Source organism: Mus caroli, unplaced genomic scaffold (genome assembly GCF_978045245.1).
Source record: "Mus caroli unplaced genomic scaffold, Mus_caroli_1 scaffold_14, whole genome shotgun sequence".
NCBI lineage: Eukaryota > Metazoa > Chordata > Mammalia > Rodentia > Muridae > Mus > Mus caroli.
The window spans coordinates 1,374,976-1,394,945 of NW_028227269.1; the positions used below are offsets into that span (position 1 = coordinate 1,374,976).

At 40.2% G+C, this 19,970-nt stretch overlaps 1 protein-coding gene across 8 annotated transcripts in view; it reads right to left on the reverse strand.

Moving 5' to 3' along the window:
• Ncoa1 (nuclear receptor coactivator 1) overlaps positions 1-19,970 on the reverse strand; it is a 257,999-nt gene that overhangs the window by 76,931 nt on the left and 161,098 nt on the right. For all 8 annotated transcript variants that reach the window (XM_085830179.1, XM_085830180.1, XM_029484858.2 and 5 more), the window contains 4 exons: positions 19,040-19,217; positions 10,710-10,889; positions 8,104-8,199; positions 1,575-1,715 (listed from right to left, as the gene is read on the reverse strand). In XM_085830179.1, the coding sequence (XP_085686305.1) occupies positions 1,575-1,715; positions 8,104-8,199; positions 10,710-10,889; positions 19,040-19,217 (595 nt within the window). The remainder of the gene's footprint in view (positions 1-1,574; positions 1,716-8,103; positions 8,200-10,709; positions 10,890-19,039; positions 19,218-19,970) is intronic.

The following is a 19,970-nucleotide window of genomic DNA, read 5'->3' on the forward strand; positions in this document are numbered from 1 at the left end:
AACGCCTAAGGAAAAGGAGATGGATTACAATTCTTTCTCTTTACATTCTCCCCTAAATTATTGTATTTTGTGTGCTGACAAGTTAGTTATTTATTAGATTTTAATTAACTTAATTCACGGAGACTACTAACAACTTGTCAACTTTAGCTCTTTTGTATCTGTGTGGAGCTTAATCATTTGGGCAATAAATAGCATTTCACCTTAGTGGAAATGTATACACATTACAGGCAAATAAAACTAAGTTTCTCAGGTCTGCTATAAAAGGCCCACCTTGGAAATCATGGCAAAAATCAAAGACCCATATACACTTCACACATTAGGTAATGAGTGGAAGCCATGTTCCAAGTCCCAGACCTACTCAAAAGTTAAGCCCTGCTGTGTAAAGGAAGTCCAAGTGGACTTATGATTAGTGGACAGAAGCCATCATTATTATCATGGCCTAAGCTAGGATGTAGGGCTGCCTGGGGAAGTTAAATAATATAGATTGTTTTGGTTCTTTATAATAAAACAATCTTAAGGAGTGGCATGGAGTTTAGTAAGGAGCCCTCTGAAGAACTACAACTTTAAGATTTATACATATATATACAACTTATAAAAATTATATTAGGAATCAACTATCCTAAAATGCAAAGAATGGCACACATCAGGAAACAAAGGACACAGTGTTGTGAGGGGGATGTTGCTATGGGGAAATGTTAAAATTAACAAGGGTGCAAGAATAATTTAGTTGTATTTTAGGACTAGCAATCAATAAAAAAGGAGTACTAGGCTACCACCCATGACAGCATGTGCTAGTGCATAAACAATGCTTTAATTCCGAATCTCTGTGCACATCCTGACCTTGATTCACAAATAACTTCCCCTACCTTTCCTATGATATTACCAGATTTCTTACAGGCATGAGATATACTTGCTTGTGCTTCCACAAACCTCCTAGACATGGTATTTGAAAATTAGTGTCACAGGGCATAGTTTTAAATTTAGAACTTCAATCTACATCAGAAGATACATATTTCAACAGTCATCAAGTTAAAATGAACAGTACTGGGGCTCTCTGACACACTTGTTTTCCTGGAGAAAAAAAGATCTTTTGCTCTCTCAAATTATCATCAAACTTGAAATTGCCTTTTAACAGTTATACTTCTATTATCACCAGAGTCACACTGATTTTAGAGCTGTCCTATGTTCCCTAATACATTCTGAGCAAACCCTGCTTCCTAGCCATCACTGTATCCCTGGCACCTTATATACATAGTGTTCTATGCATGTAAGGAACTTGACACATCTGCTGAATGAATGGATGAATGAATGAGTGAGTGAGTGACTGCCACATGACATCCTAGTCTTTAGGATGTGCATCCTGGGTCTCAGGATCCACTCATGAGTTACTTTGCTTACCCATTTCTTCCTTTCCTAAAACTTATTACAGAGCTGTAATTTGGAGAAAATACTTACCAAGCTATGAACTCCAAGAAGAGTTACTCAACAGCAACACACAGGTTAATGAGAAAGAGAGAGAGAGAGACAGAGAGAGAGAGAGAGACAGACAGACAGACACACGACAAAAGTGCTACCTTCTTGAAACAGCTGCCGTGCGTAAGATGGCTCTCTGCCCTGAGGTTGGAAGAAAGCATAGATGCACTTCCTTACTAGGTCTTCCCAGCCAGTCCTGCCAGCAGCTCTCAGGGAGCTAGTGTCAATAGAGATGATTTTGCCTGCACAGAGAAAGAACATTTACATTTATGTTAGAGTCTTGATTATAAATCATCCACACTTCAAAATCACCAGCTATGTGTAATGAATATTCTCCTTCTAAATATTTGATAGACAAAACAGTAAAAAGGGCTGTTTCTACTTGTTACATTTAGTATATACTAGAGCATATTAGAGACAAGATACAGATTGTGTAGTCTTGGATTGCTATGAATTACTGTGTCAGATTCAGTTCTAGTGAGGTATTGAAATCATATCAAGGTTAAGCTAAGGCTGGACAAGCTCAGTTGGTCCAGTGCTTATCTACAATGCATGAGTCTCTGAGCTCAGTTCCTAGTACTGCTAAACAGAGCATGGTGGCACATGCCTGTAATGCCAGTACTTGGGAGGTAGAGGCACACAAGGACCAGAAGCTCAAGGTCATGCCCAGCTACACAATTAGCTGAAGTCAGCCTGGGCTTCTTGAGGACCCATCACAATCATAAATAAACAATCCCTCCAAAGTTGTTGATACACTCAGGTCAACCCCCACCCCAGGCCTATCCAGATTTCACATTCCATACACTGTCCCTCTTTACTGCTTCCTACACTGCTCAAAAGGGAACAGGAGTCATCATTATGTACATGATTCTGGTTTAAGCTGTTTCCCAGGGACTAAGGGAGGAGACTATGAGAAAGAAGCACGCTTCCCTCCCCTTTTAACACTTACTATAGGCAATTCTACAACAAGGCTGAGAAGCAATAAAAGTGGACTCAGAAAAGGCACTAAATCAAAAGCTTAAGATTTATGAGGCACCATACTATTGAAATAATGATTTATAAATTCCAGTGGTAATTTGTTAAGAGTTATCATATCAAATTCCCTATTGTCTCTGAGGGAATTCTGTGTAAGTTATTTCTCAGTTAATAGGGGGACAACTAATAGTTTGTGATTTTTTTCAGGCCTATTTTTATTATATACACCCATAAGAGCCTGAGTTCAATTCCCTACCGCAAAAGGCACCACTGATCTTTTCTCTCACCTATTATTGTGAGGCTTCTGATTTTGGAGACAGTAAATGAAAAGCTGGTATCTCACTGCTATCTAAATTTCAATTTCCTTAATTACTACCAAGGCCGAGCATGTCCCATGTTTATTCACTATTCATGCCTCTTCTACGAATTCCTGATTTTATTTATCCGTTTTGATACAATCAAGTCAAGCCTGTCCTAATGTGTATGTTTCTTCATTTGACTAAAATCACATGTTCTCTCTTCCTCCCTCAATCTGGTTTTCTTGGTAATAAACTATCCATTAGCTTTTCCTTGTTACAGTCTGGAATCTAATGTATCCAGTCCTACTTGAGGATCCTATCAATCAGCTCTTAGAATAAATGAAGATAGAAAAAAATACCAGTTGGAAATCAAATAAGAGAATTTTGTTACTTAAAACAGTTTGAAGAGATTCTGATGACTGTAACTGAAAGCCTTGCTGTACATAAAAGTTTATTATAGTAGCAATTCTACTGGTACATAATCTTTATATACAATAATGCTCCACATAGGCAATGACTAAGGTGTGTGTGTGTGCTTGTGTGTGTGTGTAAAATGGTCTGTAAGATAGCAAAAGAATCTGGAATTGTGGAGCTATGGAAGAGAACGTGATTGTGTTTTCAGCAATGGTACTTAGTGAACAGGCTATGTAAAGAACTCTGCTCAGAAAGAGACTCATGAAGAGTTTGCTTTAGAATATCTACTTTTCAAATGGACGTTGAACCAACCACTAACCAACCAAACAGAAGACAAAAAAGACAAGAAAAAAATCACAATTCAATCTTTCCCAATAGAAGAATTTTTTAAAAAATGTGACATGAACCACTCCATATATAGTCCTAAAAATACCATTGATATGAACTATTTAATATTTTACCTTGCCTTCCTATAATAATAGGAAAATATTCAGTGAATTCTATTCTATGATATGATAAAATACTAGCTTTAAATTTTAAATCTAATTTCTAGTTCTCTGATAACCTGGTATAAAAGGTGAAGTCCAGTGCTAAGGTCAAAGGTAACGTAATAGAAAGAAAGAGTGCAGCCCAGGATATCGAAAACTACTCTCAACAATAAAAGAACTTCTGGGAGAATCAGCATCCCGGACCTCAAGCTGTACTACAGAGAAATTATGTTAAAAACTGCATGATATTGGTACAGTGACAGGTAGGTAGATCAATAGAATAGAACTGAAAACCCAAAAATGAACCCACATAACCTACGGTCACTTGATCTTTGACAAAGGAGCTAAAACCATCCAGTGGAAAAAGATAGCATTTTCAACAAATGGTGCTGGTTCACCTGGAGGTCAACATGTAGAAGAATGCAAATTGATCCTTTCTTATCTCCCCGTACAAAGCTCAAGGACCTCCAAGTAAAACCAGATACACTGAATCTAACAGAAGAGAAAGTGGGGGAAACCCTTGAACACATGGGCACAGGGAAAGTTCCTGAACAGAACACCAATGTCTTATGCTCTAAGATCAAGAATCAACAAATGGGATCTTATAAAATGGCAAAGCTTCTGTAAGGCAAAGGACACTGTCAATAGGACAAAACAGCAACTAACAGACTGGGAAAAGATCTTTATCAATTCTACATCTGATAGAAGGCTAATATCCAACATATACAAAGAACCCAAGAAGCTGGACTCCAGAAAATCAAATAACCCTATTAAAAAAATGGGGAACAGAGAATTTTCAACTGAGGAAAGTCAAATGGCTGAGAAGCACCTAAAGAAATGTTCAACATCCTTAATCATCAGGGAAATGCAAATCAAAACAACCCTGAGATTCCACCTCACACCAGTCAGAATGGCTAAGATCAAAAATTCAGGTGACAGCAGATGCTGGCGAGGATGTGGAGAAAGAGGAACACTCCTCCATTGTTGGTGGGATTGCAAGCTTGTACAACCACTCTGGAAATCAGTCTGGCAGTTCCTCAGAAAATTGGACATAGTACTACCGGAGGATCCAGCAATACCTCTCCTGGGCATATATCCAGAAGATATCCCAACCGGTAAAAAGGACACATGCTCCACTATGTTCATAGCAGCCCTATTTATAATAGCCAGAAGCTGGAAAGAACCCAGATGCCCCTAAACAGAGGAATGGATACAGAAATTATGGTACATTTACACAATGGAGTACTACTCAGCTATTAAAAAGAATGAATTTATGAAATTCCTAGCCAAATGGATGGACCTGGAGGGCATCATCTTGAGTGAGGTAACACAATCACAAAGGAACTCACACAATATGTATTCACTGATAAGTGGATATTAGCCCAAAACTTAGGATACCCAAGATATAAGATACAATTTGCTAAACGCATGAAACTCAAGAAGAATGAAGACCAAAGTGTGGACACCGTGCCCCTTCTTAGAATTGGGAACAAAACACCCATGGAAGGAGTTACAGAGACAAAGTTTGGAGCTGTGATGAAAGGATGGACCATCTAGAGACTGCCGTATCCAGGGATCCATCCCATAATCATCTTCTAAACGCTGACACCATTGCATACACTAGCAAGATTTTGCTGAAAGGACCCAAATATAGCTGTCTCTTGTGAGACGATGCCGGGGCCTAGCAAACACAGAAGTGGATGTTCACAGTCAGCTATTGGATGTATCACAGGGCTCCCAATGGAGAAGCTAGAGAAAGTACCCAAGGAGCTAAAGGGATCTGCAACCCTATTGTTGGAACAACATGATGAACTAACCAGTACCCCCGGAGCTCTTGTCTCTAGCTGCATATGTATCGAAAGATGGCCTAGTCGGCCATCACTGGAAAGAGAGGCCCATTGGACTTGCAAACTTTATATGCCCCAATATAGGGGAATGCCAGGGTCAAAAGAATGGGAATGGGTGGGTAGGGAAGTGGGGGGCGCTATGGGGGACTTTTGGGATAGCATTGGAAATGTAATTGAGGAAAATATGTAATAAAAATATTAAAAATTAAAAAAAGAGATGCTAAAAAAAAGTCTTTGAAATTTTTGAATTATTTTAAAATTTATTTTATGTGTATGTGTGTTCTGTGCACATATATGTTTATGTACCACTTGTGTGCCTTGTGTCCTTGGAAACTCCAAGAAGGCATCAGATCCCCTGGAACTGAAGTTACAGACAGCTTTAAGCTGCCATGTGGATGCTGGGAATCCAACCTGGATCCTCTGTAAGAGCGGCCAGTGCTCTTAGCTTCTGAGCCCTGTTTCCAGACCCTGGAATGTGTTATTTTTTGAGGTCTCTGTTAGTTGAACAATTATTGCAAAGTCCAGGAGTTAATTTTCTTATTTTAAGTGGTCATGATTAGACTTAAACGTAGTAAGATGCAGCTGAAAATTTATTTTAAATTCTCTGATTTAATGTAGTATTTAAGTTACAGAAATGAGAATAAGTTGAAAAATACTGTTCACTATACTATACTAGCATTTTGTGCATATGTGTTTTGGGTGTTGCGGATATGCCATGGGGCATGAATGGCTGTCAGGGGACAAGCAGTGGCACCAGGACTCTCCTTCCACCTTTATGTGGGATCTGGGGATGGACCTCAGGCTGCCATGCTCAGGCCAAGTGCTTTCCCCCACGGAGCCACCCTATGGCTCTTCACTAACTCTAAGTCTTTCCTGTCTGCAGCCTGACATCAACCCTTCCAACAGCTTTTCATTCTGTCTTTTCAAAAAGCCCTATTGGCTACTTTTCACATCAATCAGTTTCTGATAAAAAGGCCAGTTTTCTTTGCCAATGAAACCTATTTTCTTCCATAAGAAGAAAATATGGCTTTCAATAAGGGTTTGTTGAAATTTTCCAATTTTGCTCATGAAAGAAAATGGAAGTGAGCATGCCACATGACAGACAGAGGGAGGGACGGAGAGATCACTGTAGTCTCTCCATGCTCCCAGCCTCTCCTTAGTTGGTTTGTTTGTTCGCATATTTGGGCGAATTACCGCCCATCTTCTTCTTAGGAAGAACATTTTGGAATTTATCTTTAAAGACACAAGAATAAAGCAAATAACACAAGAGTATCAGATTTCTGAGAGTTAAAAAGTTGTTAGAATAGAATCTTTAAAGCATGGCAAAAGAATGTATATTAAAATGGACAAGGAATAAATTAAGTTGAAGTCATTTTAAAATTTCTGCTCAAAAATCTAGCCCTGCTATCTATCTTTATTGCAAACTTAGGGAGGTGTCCAGGAGATGTAACTCGGAGCGTGTGAAAACATGATTGTCAGTTTGAAGATAAATTAACTAGGAAAAAGCTGTGACAAGCTGAACAACAGCTGCGGTTTGTTCTAGATGAGAATCAAATCTTAACGGGCTTTTAAGAATTAAGTATTATTTTCAGGCCCTCTCCTGTTACACAACGCAGCCCTACTGCCTACGTCTCAGTCCTATTAATTTAGGGCTGGTCTATCTAGTTCTTGGGTCAGGAGTGCTCACTGTAAACCACACCCTGTCCCCATGGACCACTTCTGACACTCACACTTAGGGTGTGTGGCACTCCTTCATGGTCCATGGTCTATATATTAGCTCAAACCGCAGTAAGACCTTTTAGAATGACCACCTAATCTCAAAAAAGATCTTCAACAATGCATCATGATACTGAACTATAGCACTCACTTTCTATTTGTTTGAGATAAGGCCTTGCGATGTTGCCCAGGCTTGTCCTAATGTGTGGGCTCAGGCAACACAACTGCTTCAGCCTCCTCTAGGAACTGGGACGGTAGGGATGAACCTACAGGTGTGGACGCCACAGGTCTTTACTTGACACACACACCCTGAGCAGTCACACTCATGGCGACTACTTCTAAGACTCAAGTGATGTGTGCTGAATAAGCTCAAAAAACGGAGCAAAGGGAAAACAGCCAAATAACATGCATTTATACATGTGTCCATGTGTATGGTTTGCATGTGAGAGGAGTTGGTTCTTTCCTTCCTAGATATAGGTTCAAGGATCAAATGCAGGCTGTTAGGCTTGCAGCAAATGCCTTTACCCACTGATCCCTCTGGATGGCTCCACCAAATAATACTAAATCCAACATATTTATATCCAATTGTAAGTATATAGATTCATATATTAACAAATTAAACTTCTTTAAAAGTGTCTTCCTGATTATCAAGGTTATTCGTGATAGATATATATACATATACACACACATATATTCATGGGAACACTGTTAAGAACTGGTCTCTACAACATGATGCTCATGACAACAATTACAGCATCTGACTGTCAATATCCAGCTGACTACTTAAAACGCTTTCTATAGAAGACTGGGAAGTAGACAATTGGAAATAATCAGTGTAGTGCTAAGCTTACATTATTAATAGCTATGGAACATTTTTAATTTTGTGAATACCTGTAGTATCTTGCTTGGTCATAAAGGATTCTACACCTGTAATGGCTGGAGGCCGAGGTAATCGTCGAGCAATACAAATCAGACATGACTGGAAATCTGCCAAAAATAAGAAGGGAAAATTGAACAAAGTATAGAAAAAATGTTTATATTAATTACTTGAAAGGTTTTATTGTAAAATCGCATGTTTCAGGGTTTACCACTGTATTTGAATCACTCTAACATAGTAGTAGAGGAGCAATAAAATTCCTGGCAACACAAAATTGATAGCCCTAGACAGAAAGTAAGGCAGAGTGAAGCTCCCTGAGCTGAATAGTTGCACACTGGCTCTAAGAGACAGACGATAAAAGCCAGTGACAGCTCTGGTCCCATGCCAGCAGGGCAAGGCTGCTGTTGTTTGCACTGCTAGCAACGAAATTCAAGGGACTTAGGTCTGCTAAGCACATGCTCTGTCACAAGTCCCCAATAGTACTTTTAAATTAAAATAAACTATGTGTATGAGTGCTCTGCCAGCTTGTATGTCTGTGCACTGTGGGCATGCAGTGCCTACAGAGGCCAGAAAAGTACAGGAGATCTCCTGTAACTGCAATTACAGACAGTTGTAAGCTGTCATGTGGATGCTGGGAATCCAACTTGGATCCTTTAGAAGAGTGCTCTTTACTTGGACCCATCTCTTTTGCCTTCTGTGCTGGCTGGCTTTATGTCCACTCGACAGGAGTTGGAGTCATCAGAGAGGAAGGTACATCAATGGAGAAAATGCCTCTAGACGATGTCTGTACGCAGGCCTGTAGGGTGTTTTCTTAATTAGTGATTTATAAAGGAGGGCTCAGCCCATTGTGGGTGGGGTCATCCCTGGGTTGGTTTTCCTGGGTTCTATAAGTAAGCAGACTGAGCAAGCCATGGGGAACAAGCCAGTAAGCAGTATCCTTCCATGACCTTTGCATCAGCCTCCAGGTAAGAGCCCTGCTTGAGTTCCTGTCCTGGCTTCCCTCAATGATGGACTATACAATGAGGAAGTGGAAGCCTTTCCTCCCCAGCTTGCTTTTAGTCCATAGTGTTTCATCACAGCAATAGAAACATAACTAGAATACTCCTTAACAATGCTTTAAAAATAGTTTTATTCTCAATATCTTACCTGCATCATTACTTCATGCTGCACATTATTCTCATAACTACTATAAAGATAATGATCATACAACAGAACTAGGATTTATGACTGAGGTGGTAGTACTTTGGTCTTGACAAAGGACTTTTTAGAGGAGGAGGAGGAGTCAGGGTCTATGTATCCAAGGCTGGACACATAGATTTTAGAGACCTAAGTAATATACAATTTATTTAGTAGATTCAGTAAAGAGTATGATCTATTAAAAGAGTGTAGATCTATTGGTCTACATTCCAACATGGATTCACATGGGCTTACAATGTAGCTCAGGCTGGCAATAGAATTGCTATGTAGATCAGGCTGGTCTCAACACTTGCAATCCTCTTGCATTCACATTTCCAGTTGTAACAATTATAGGTTTATGTCACCATGACTGCCAACAGAGGACTTTATAGTTTCAGGATTTACTTTTTTCCAAAGGTCTAGATACACTATTGCACACTAATGCCATAGAAGGGTGAGGAAGGAGAAGCTCCCAGTTGATTATCACCTCCATCCCTTGGTAACATCTGCTACTCAACTGCCTCTGATAGACTTGTCTCCTCTCCTCCCTGGTCCTTACTCTGGGTCCTAATTTGTAGTATTCCTAAGCTTACCTGAGTCTCTATTTACATGGACAACAGACCCACTTACCATTACATACTGAACTCTACCGTCATATACAGAAATCCATGCTAATATCATGCTCATATTAGAACCTCAGCCATGACTTCCATCTTTTTAAATAAACTTTCTCCTAGATTTTTGCATAGTCTGAAAATGTCAACACTATCTTCCAATATTTCCTGCATTCTAAAGATAAAACTTCCTAATCACCAGGGGATTTCACCAGCCTGTTGTATCTGGTACATTTCCAGCAGAGGCAGGTAGTTATCTATTTTATTTCAAGGCAGCAAAATAGATTTGAATTATCTGACATATTAGTGGAGATGCTGACATAAAGCTGAAACTTTAGGGGCATTATTAAGGGGTTGGCTCTACATATTTGTAATGTTGTTTAAAATATTAAGAGAAACATTGAGTCTGGCAATCCAAGAACTTATGAAGTTGAGTCAGGAGACTGCTTCTAAGTTCTAGTCTAGCCTAGGGTACATAGTGAATTGAAGGCCAGGCTGTGATATACAGTGAAACCCTATTTCAAAATGCCGAATGGGCTGGGCCTGGTGCTACACACCACTAATATGAGCACTTTGGAGATAGTGGATCCCCCAAGAAGCAGGAGGATCTCTCTGAGTTTGAGGCTACTTTGGTCTACAGAGCAAGGTACAGATTAGCCAGAGCTACACAGTAAGACCCTGTCTCAAGAAAAAAACAGCATATAAAATTGAACTATGGTTATGACAAATAATAGAGTAACCAAAAATATTATCTCAGGAAGATAGCATGCAATCATTTTATCCTGAATTTTTGAGCCAAAGATAAAATAATCACTTTAAAATGACCATACCTTCCCCATCTTCTTGGATGGATTTTGGCTGTGACACTGTGAAACACTGCATTACTTCATAGCGCTGGCAAGCTTCTTGGTTCTCAGTACCTGGGTCCTCTGGAGGGTGAATTAGCATCCTGCAGTTAAATGTATGGCTATTTCGGCGTGTTGCCTCTTGAGGCCAAGGAACTCCATTTACTAGGGAAGCAAAATTGATTTATATGCTTGCGAATAGAGTAAGAAAAGTATCAACTCTGAAGATACAAAAACACACTTCAAGGCATCAGGCCGATTAGAGAGATCCATTATTAAAAGACTGGCTTACTAAGATAAAAGGATGGATTATCCAGAGACTACACCATCTGGGGATCCATCCCATAATCAGCCACCAAACCCAGACACTATTGCATATGTCAGCAAGATTTTGATGAAGGGACCCTGATATAGCTGTCTTGTATGAGGCTATGCCAGTGCCTGGCAAATACAGAAGTGGATGCTCACAGTCATCTATAGGATGGAACACAGGGCTCCTAATGGAGGAGCTAGAGAAAGCACCCAAGGAGCTGAAAGGGTCTGCAACCCTATAGGAGGAACAACAATATGAACTAACCAGTACCCCCAGAGCATGTGTCTCTAGCTGCATATGTAGCAGAAGATGGTCTAGTCAGCCATCACTGGGAAGAGAGAACCCTTGGTATTGCAAACTTTATATGCCACAGTACAGGGGAACGCCAGGGCCAAGAAGCGGGAGTGGGTGGGTAGGGGAGCAGGGTGGGGGGGAGAATATAGGGAACTTTCTAGACAGCATTCGAAATGTAAATAAAGAAAATATCTAATAAAAAAGAATTAATAATAAAAAAAGAAAACAGAAGGGATGTTAACAACCCTGAGGTTAGTCACTTACTGCAAATTGACCCTAATTTTGAAGAGAATCAAAACATTTGAGAAACAAAAAACAAAAACAAAACTGGCTTCCATCCTCAGATCTCACTGTGTCAATAAGGTACATCTACCAGTTAGAAACTGGGATATTTCCAAGAAAATGTATAAGAGCTCAGACAGTAAATACACCACTTTACTAACAGTACTTAGAAACAAAGACAGAATTAAAAATTACTGGCATGGTAGCTAACTCTTTATTTGCACCTAAGCATATCAAGTGAAAAAATTTAAGGCCACAGTTATCATTCTAAGTAGGACTTATCAAAGGTCAATTTGAAGGGCAGGCTCTTTGTGTATGGGGGGTGGGGAAGACTGAAAGTTTGTCCACAGAGTCTGTGACTTAAAATAGAAAAGAACAATATTGGTTTCTTACAGCCATTAATTACTTCATTAATTTAGTGAGCATAAAACGTTATGATACTTTGAATAGTGTGTAATCAGTAAGTAATATTAAAAGATTGCAAACACACATTGTCTCCTTTACTGTAAGAAAGTTAAATTTAGTTTTAGAAAAGATGCTGTATATTTCAAGTAAGAATCACTGTGCTGTGAGTCAGTTTCCTATGCACACTGTCCTGTCCAGATCTCAGATCCTAGTGAGTAGAGGGTTTAAAGTCCCCCTGCCTCAGCCCACTCTCCTTCTATCCATGCCATCACCCTCTAAGTACAAGAGACAAGTGTGCAAGCTAACAAACGGGCTAAGGTCTGCTTTTTACAGGTGTTAGGTTTGGGTCACTTAATATTTAACCAAATATTTCCAGTTGCTTCATCTTTAACACTAAGGGATCCACTGTCTGAGTGCTAAAGATGGCCGGACTCTACAGTCTACAGCAAAACCCCAGAAGTCCTCGGTGCTCAAATTCATATAGAGACTTTATTCAGTCAATCATTTCAGGGCCCCAGTTACTACAGCTGGCATTTTACATATATGTCTAATTTATTTATATAGGATTTATGGCTAGGGCATTTTTCTTTTGAAACACATATAGGCTAAACAGTAGAATGAAGTAGACAGTATAATTAATGTGAAGACTAACCTACTCATTCACTTTTAGAGCTCCCCTCTCCAACTAAAGAGCTATGATAAAAATAATTTTTAAGATTTTGTTTGCCACCTGGTATGCATGGTATTTACCTAGATTTATTCAACTATCAGGGATGATCTCAGATTGTTGAACACACTTGCAAAGAAAAGCTACTTGCTTAAACCAGTGAAATATCTGCTTAATTCAGTTCAAATAATGAGAAATAGGATAGAAAAAAGAAAAGCAGGCAGTGAAATGTCTAGACACAGGACAGCATAAAGAGCCAGAAGGAGAACAAGCAGGAGTGGGGTGAAGTGACTTCCCTCAAGTTTAATTTCATAACCTGCTATGCCTAAAGTTTAAGAAAAATATTATTGTTTGAGAATTTCATAATGCATACAATATATTTTGATCAAGCCTGCCTCTATTTCCTACCACTCAATTTCATGTTTTGTTCATATATATACATATATATATATGTATATGTGTGCATGCGTGTGTATGTGTTTTGCTTATATGTATGTCTATGCACCTGCAGGCAGTGCCCATAGAAGTCTGAAGAGGGTATTGGATCCACTCAAATTGGAGTGAAGACAATTGTGAACTGCTATATGGGGGCTGGGAATTGAACCTAGGTTTCCAGAAGAGCAAACAGTGCTTTCAACTGCTGAGCCATCTCTGTAGCCTCTTTTGTTTGCTTGCTTCACTGAGTGTTGCCGGTATGTGTACAGCGTATAGGGCCATCTACTAAAACATAGGTATCCTCTTAGGGACCACATCTCTGCAGAAATCTGACTCTTCCTCAGCAGCCACCAACTTCCAATAGCTCCTCAGCTATCCATGAGATTTTTATGATCACCTCCTCTCTCTAAAATGGGAATTTATTTATCTGGCTTGGGTTTGTGCAGGTCTTAGGTATGCAGCCATAGTATTGTGAGTTCATGTGGTGCAACTGTGGTTGCCAGTTTGGCTGTAGTACTCCTTTGGTTTTTTAATCAAGTTGGTATCAACCTGGAAGCTTCACCCCTACTGGCCAGCTCTCACTGTGCTAGATGCATGCTCCTGGGGAAGAGCAGTAGTCATCAGCCTTTCTCAGCTGAGAACCCTGTAGACACAGTACCAGCCAGCCTGGCAAGATATGTCTACTGGTGGCAAAAGTATTGTGAGAATAACCAAGCACTCTCTAATTGAACTTATAAAAGGCCCATTCCACATGACAGCACTAGTTCCTGGCACTGTTAATGGGGCCAAGAATCTATGGCTAGTTAGGCCCTAGGTCCTAAAGGAGAATCTATTATTATCCTGCTACATGGATGTGGTATTGTTCTACCACTAAAGATGTTGTTATATCCAGAGATGAGTGCATCTCACAAGATTTACCAGAGAAAGCTCTTTTTGCAGTAGATGGCAATTAACGCAGACCCACCATCAGTCAATGCACAGAAAATAAGAGACTGTGGAGTGCTCAGCCCTCAGTAGGGCATCCTTATCATATTCTATCTTCCAAGGGCTCCGGGATCACAGAGGAAAAGAGGGCAGATAGATTATAAGAAAACTTGTCTGGTTAGTTAAAAAAATATTGAGAACTTATGACTAAAGCCATTAAAGTTATTCTTGCAACAAATTACATTTTAACCATCATAACTTCTTAAACAAATAACTAATAGTAAGATTGCCAGCAAACCTACTGGCCCGGCCATACATACAGGTAGCTATTTCAGATGACTCTTTTGGATCCCCTTGATAGAATAATATTCATTAGATCTCTTTTGATTACAACAGTGCTCAAAGCTTTTTTTTTTTTTTTAAATCCAAATCTTTTATACACTAAGTCTTTACTTACAATGACTGCATTTTCAAGCAAAGACAAAGCCAGGCTCTGTGTTCTCTGTTGGGCAGGGACAGGATAAGTCTAGACTAGCGATGGAAAGCGCTGATGAAGCTCAGGATTTTGTTAGAGCATTTCAGTTTGTGTGTGAGTGGGGAAGGATTTTTTAGAGTGTTTCAGTGTGTGTGTGTGTGTGTGTGTGTGTGTGTGTGTTGTCTAATCTTTACTACTTGCTCTTTCCTTTCACCACAATTCTCCATAAAGGAATAAATGCAACTGCTAGTATTTAAAAAAAAAATCTGGTGTCGAAAATCCAATCAAAATATTGCAAAGCAACAATTATTTTTTTGCGCTTTCAGTAGTGGGAATTAAAACTTAGGACCTAATTGCTTGCTAGGTACATTTAAGGCAAGTTCTCTACCAGTGAGCTGCATGCTCAGCTCAAAGCCCCTTTTAAAGGAAACAGCAGCTACTCAGTTTAATTCTAAAAAGAACTAAAGAGAACTGCACTTTCTTATTGGCATGGTCTGTAAAGTTACTCACCTTAGCTTTGTGAGGAGTGGACAAAGAAGCACATTATGAAAGGACATTGTTCTTCTATGACATCAAGTTCTAAGCTAAAAATATCTACAATATCAAGTAGTTGTGAATGATACAAAAGTATACATCTATCTCTCATGAAATTCCAAGCTATTTAAAGTCAGCAATAGCAATAATAACTACATTTAAAGGAAATGTATCTGGGTGATAGGCTAAGTACCACCTGAACGCTCTCCCAGCCTCTCATGAATGGTGATAGGCTAAGTACCACCTGAACGCCCTCCCAGCCTCTCATGAATGGTGATAGGCTAAGTACCACCTGAACGCTCTCCCAGCCTCTCATGAATGGTGATAGGCTAAGTACCACCTGAACGCTCTCCCAGCCTCTCATGAATGGTGATAGGCTAAGTACCACCTGAACGCCCTCCCAGCCTCTCATGAATGGTGATAGGCTAAGTACCACCTGAACGCCCTCCCAGCCTCTCATGAATGGTGATAGGCTAAGTACCACCTGAACGCTCTCCCAGCCTCTCATGAATGGTGATAGGCTAAGTACCACCTGAACGCCCTCCCAGCCTCTCATGAATGGTGATAGGCTAAGTACCACCTGAACGCCCTCCCAGCCTCTCATGAATGGTGATAGGCTAAGTACCACCTGAACGCCCTCCCAGCCTCTCATGAATGGTGATAGGCTAAGTACCACCTGAACGCCCTCCCAGCCTCTCATGAATGGTGATAGGCTAAGTACCACCTGAACGCCCTCCCAGCCTCTCATGAATGGTGATAGGCTAAGTACCACCTGAACGCTCTCCCAGCCTCTCATGAATGGTGATAGGCTAAGTACCACCTGAACGCCCTCCCAGCCTCTCATGAATGGTGATAGGCTAAGTACCACCTGAACGCCCTCCCAGCCTCTCATGAATGGTGATAGGCTAAGTACCACCTGAACGCCCTCCCAGCCTCTCATGAATGGTGATAGGCTAAGTACCACCTGAACGCCCTCCCAGCCTCTCATGAATGGTGATAGGCTAAGTACCACCTGAACGCCCTCCCAGCCTCTCATGAATGGTGATAGGCTAAGTACCACCTGAACGCCCTCCCAGCCTCTCATGAATGGTGATAGGCTAAGTACCACCTGAACGCCCTCCCAGCCTCTCATGAATGGTGATAGGCTAAGTACCACCTGAACGCCCTCCCAGCCTCTCATGAATGGTGATAGGCTAAGTATCATCTGAACGCTCTCCCAGCCTCTCATGAATGGTGATAGGCTAAGTATCATCTGAACGCCCTCCCAGCCTCTCATGAATGGCAAGACCCAACGAAGGATTAAATGTGTTCCAAGGTCACACCAGTAGGTGGTAGAGGAAGGAAGAATTTATGTCTGTTTTATATCAAAGTCTCAGTGCTCTTAACTTCTACAGTCTCTGTATCACTAGAGAAATAAATGCCAAATTGTGAGAACTTAGATCCATTTTACCCCCAAACTTCAAGCTATGGCTTATTAGAATTTCATAAGTAAATCTTAAACTTTCACAACACAAACCTTAGTGTATGTGTGTGGGATGTATGCACACATTTGTGTAGGTGTATGTATGTTTGTGCATGTGGAAACCAGAGGTTCATATTGGGTGCTTTCCTCAATAGCACCCCATCTTCTCTTTTTCTGTTACCTCCCCCACTTGGCTAGACTGGCTAGCCAGCATGTCCAGGAGTCCTCCTTCCTCTGTCTTTCCAGCACTGGTTTAACAAACATGGTCTGCCATGCCCATTTCTTTGCACAGACTATAGAGTTCTAAACTCAAGTCTTGTGTGGCAAACACTATACCTACTGGGCCAGCTCCACAATCATCTTCTTGGATAAAACCTCTCACTATATTAGCTTTTCAGTGTTCAAATGTCATTTTTCCTCTTATAAGTAAAATATTTTGTTTAAAAATAGATTTTAGACAATGAAATCTACTCCCAAAAATTGAAAAGCAATTTTGAAACACTTTTTTAAGCTGTTTAAAATTTCTTGATGTGAGAAGAAGAATATAATCTTTTGAATCATGTCAGTGACATGATATAATGTATAGATATGTAAAATATGCAAATTTGTAAATAATGATCTTAATTTTTCTAATTTCTTCATAGGCTGAAACTTACTTTTTCTGGAAACTGATACACATACATAATGATTTTACCTGGTTTCCCATTCTGATTTGTAATGATTTGATAGTTCTGATAATGGAGATTTAAGTATAGTGCTGTAGCATGTTTTCTCTTCAATGTTTCTTTTTTTTAAAAGATATATTTATTTATGATTATACGTGAGTACACTTTAACTGTTTTCAGACACACCAGAGGAGGGCATCAGATCTCATTATGGATGGTTATGAGCCACCATGTGGTTGCTGGAATTCGAACTCAGGACCTCGGGAAGAGCAGTCGGTGCTCTTAACTGCTATGCCATCTCTCCAGCCCCCTCTTGAATGTTTCTTTAAAAAGTATCTTTTCTAAGTTACTACAATTGGGCTTTACTCTTAATGGTTTCTAACAGGTGACAAAACGCCTCTGAAAAACTAGATGATATGCTGAGTGATGACTGCGCATGCCCTGGGGTTGTGGGCCTACTCTACTGTACTTGGTAGTAGACAGTTAGGCTGTACTATTTCTGTGTTTCTGTTCTTTCCTTCCTTGGGGAATGAGGAACTGATGCAGTGGCAGCAGAACTATCAAACCCCCCCAGTTGTAGTACAGGCTAGTTGGGAAAAGCCAGTCAAAGACCTACTGGTGGCCACCACTGGCATCACCACGACATCACATATTAGATGGCACTCCAGTCTGATTTACCCCCTGGTGGTGATGTGGGCAAACTGAACAGGAACATATCTACAGTAAGCACTCTGTGATGAACAATATGTGGCTTTTCCACAACAAGCCCCTTCTTCAGGTGTTGAGGAGAGCTCAGCTTTATTTTCAGTGACCTCAGCTCTCTTCCCAACTAGAAAAGCTCTTAAACTCAACAGACACTTTGTTAATACAGATCTGCAGGGTGGCAGAACAAGAGCTCCCAGAGCACAGGCGCAAGGAAGAAGCACAAAGGGAACCTTACTTTCAGTCCCCTGCGCCCCCGCCTCAGCTCCCACATTAATGGTGCTGAGGACCCTTCTAAGAGCTACTCAGAGATGTTCCCATGCAGTGAGTGTCTCCAAGAAAAACTCAGGTGTGATCAGGTCATCTGTGTCATAAGTTGGTCTTACTTAAGAGCTAGTTGAACAAAGAAATGATGGAAAAAAAAGGAACAAAAATATCTGAAATGGATGGAATCGGAGTTAAATATAAAAAGGCTTTCCATTTTCCTCTAAATACATGTACATCAGCTACTTGAAACCTATCTAGTTTAGAGACTAGGAATTCAATCAGTAGGAGTAATTGGACCTTGAGTCCTGAAAACCTTTTTAGTAGGAGTCTCAAAATTCCAGGAGCAAACAAAGGGCAGCTGTTAGTTCATCCAGGTCCCTAGAGAATCAGCAGAAGTATGCTGACTTTAAGGTCCCAGCCTTGCCTTAAGCACACAGTTTAGAGGACAGAATGGCAGCTGGAGATCAATGCCATTAACTCTCTCAGCTGGACCTCTCCCCAATGGGCAGGCCATCCAGTCATAGTTGGACTGTGGAGTTGACAGAACTTACACTTCAGTTACTTTTTGGAGGTATAAAATGCAGCAGCATGCCCTTCTGCCTGGCTTCTTCCTCCCTTCTGTTCTTTTTCTATGGTCAGGGCAGTGAGAAGGGTGCGTCTCCCCTGCATATAATCCACTGAAGGCAAAGGGGACCCTGAGCACAGGCTTCTTGGAGTGGGGTGACTTAACTCTGTGCTACCTGTATTGTCTCCTGACAACAAAGATTCTTATGAGCTATTGAAATAGCTGATGCTGTAACCATATTAAAACTATTTCAAGGATATTATTTCACACTATTAACTTGCATATGTAATAATACTAAGTATTAGAAATATAAAGTTAATTCTACCTAGTGATTTTGGTAGCAGATTCTTGACAAATTCTGCATGATCTCCCACATGCAGTATGCTGTAGACGCTGGTATTCATTAATTCTTCCTGATTGTAACCCAAGTAGCTGGTCACATTTTCTGATACAAATACAATTCTTCCTTCACAGTTCACAACAAAGAAAAATCCATCCAAAGCCTGCAAAGCCAAAAATAAAAAAAAAAAGAAAGGATTAAGATATGAAGGCACTGGTTAAAATATTGAGTGGTTAAAAGATAAAAGGAAAACTTTTTTCTCTTTAAAAAGATACTAGAAATAAATATATGTCAAGCTAAAATGCTGAGTGGCTCTCTGTGGGGTGGGTCATAATTTTCAAATATAATAGGTATGAATGAAAAACAATCAACAGTCTTTCTTAAAAATAATTTTATTTAAAGTTTTTGTTATTTCTAAGTGTGTGTGTATATATGTGTGCACATACACTTGAGTGTGCACACATGAGTGCAGATGCCCTTGGAGTACAGAGAGGTTGGATGTCCTATAACTGTTACAAGTGGTTGTGCCACTTGGTGTAGGTGCTAAGAATCAAACCTGGCACTTCTGTAAAAGCAGTATGTTCTCTTAACCACCAAACAGTCTCCACATCCTAGAAAGAACTCTAATTGTAGTAAATGCGAAGTAAGTGACTCATTCAGTGTTGGAAGTCTCTACATTATGTAGAGAAACCTGTCCAAGAGTGGCCTTTGAGAAACCTGTCCAAGAGTAGACATGCATTATAAAGCAATAGTGATCAATCAAGTGTCACACATACATGGAACACCGTGAGCACAGAGCAGGATACCTAGTTTTGGAGTGGTGATGGTGATGAGAAGCAACTTACAAAGTCCTACTTGACTTATGGGTAGGGGATGAGAGGAGTAGGGCGTAGGGAAGTGACTGCAGGAAGAGAGA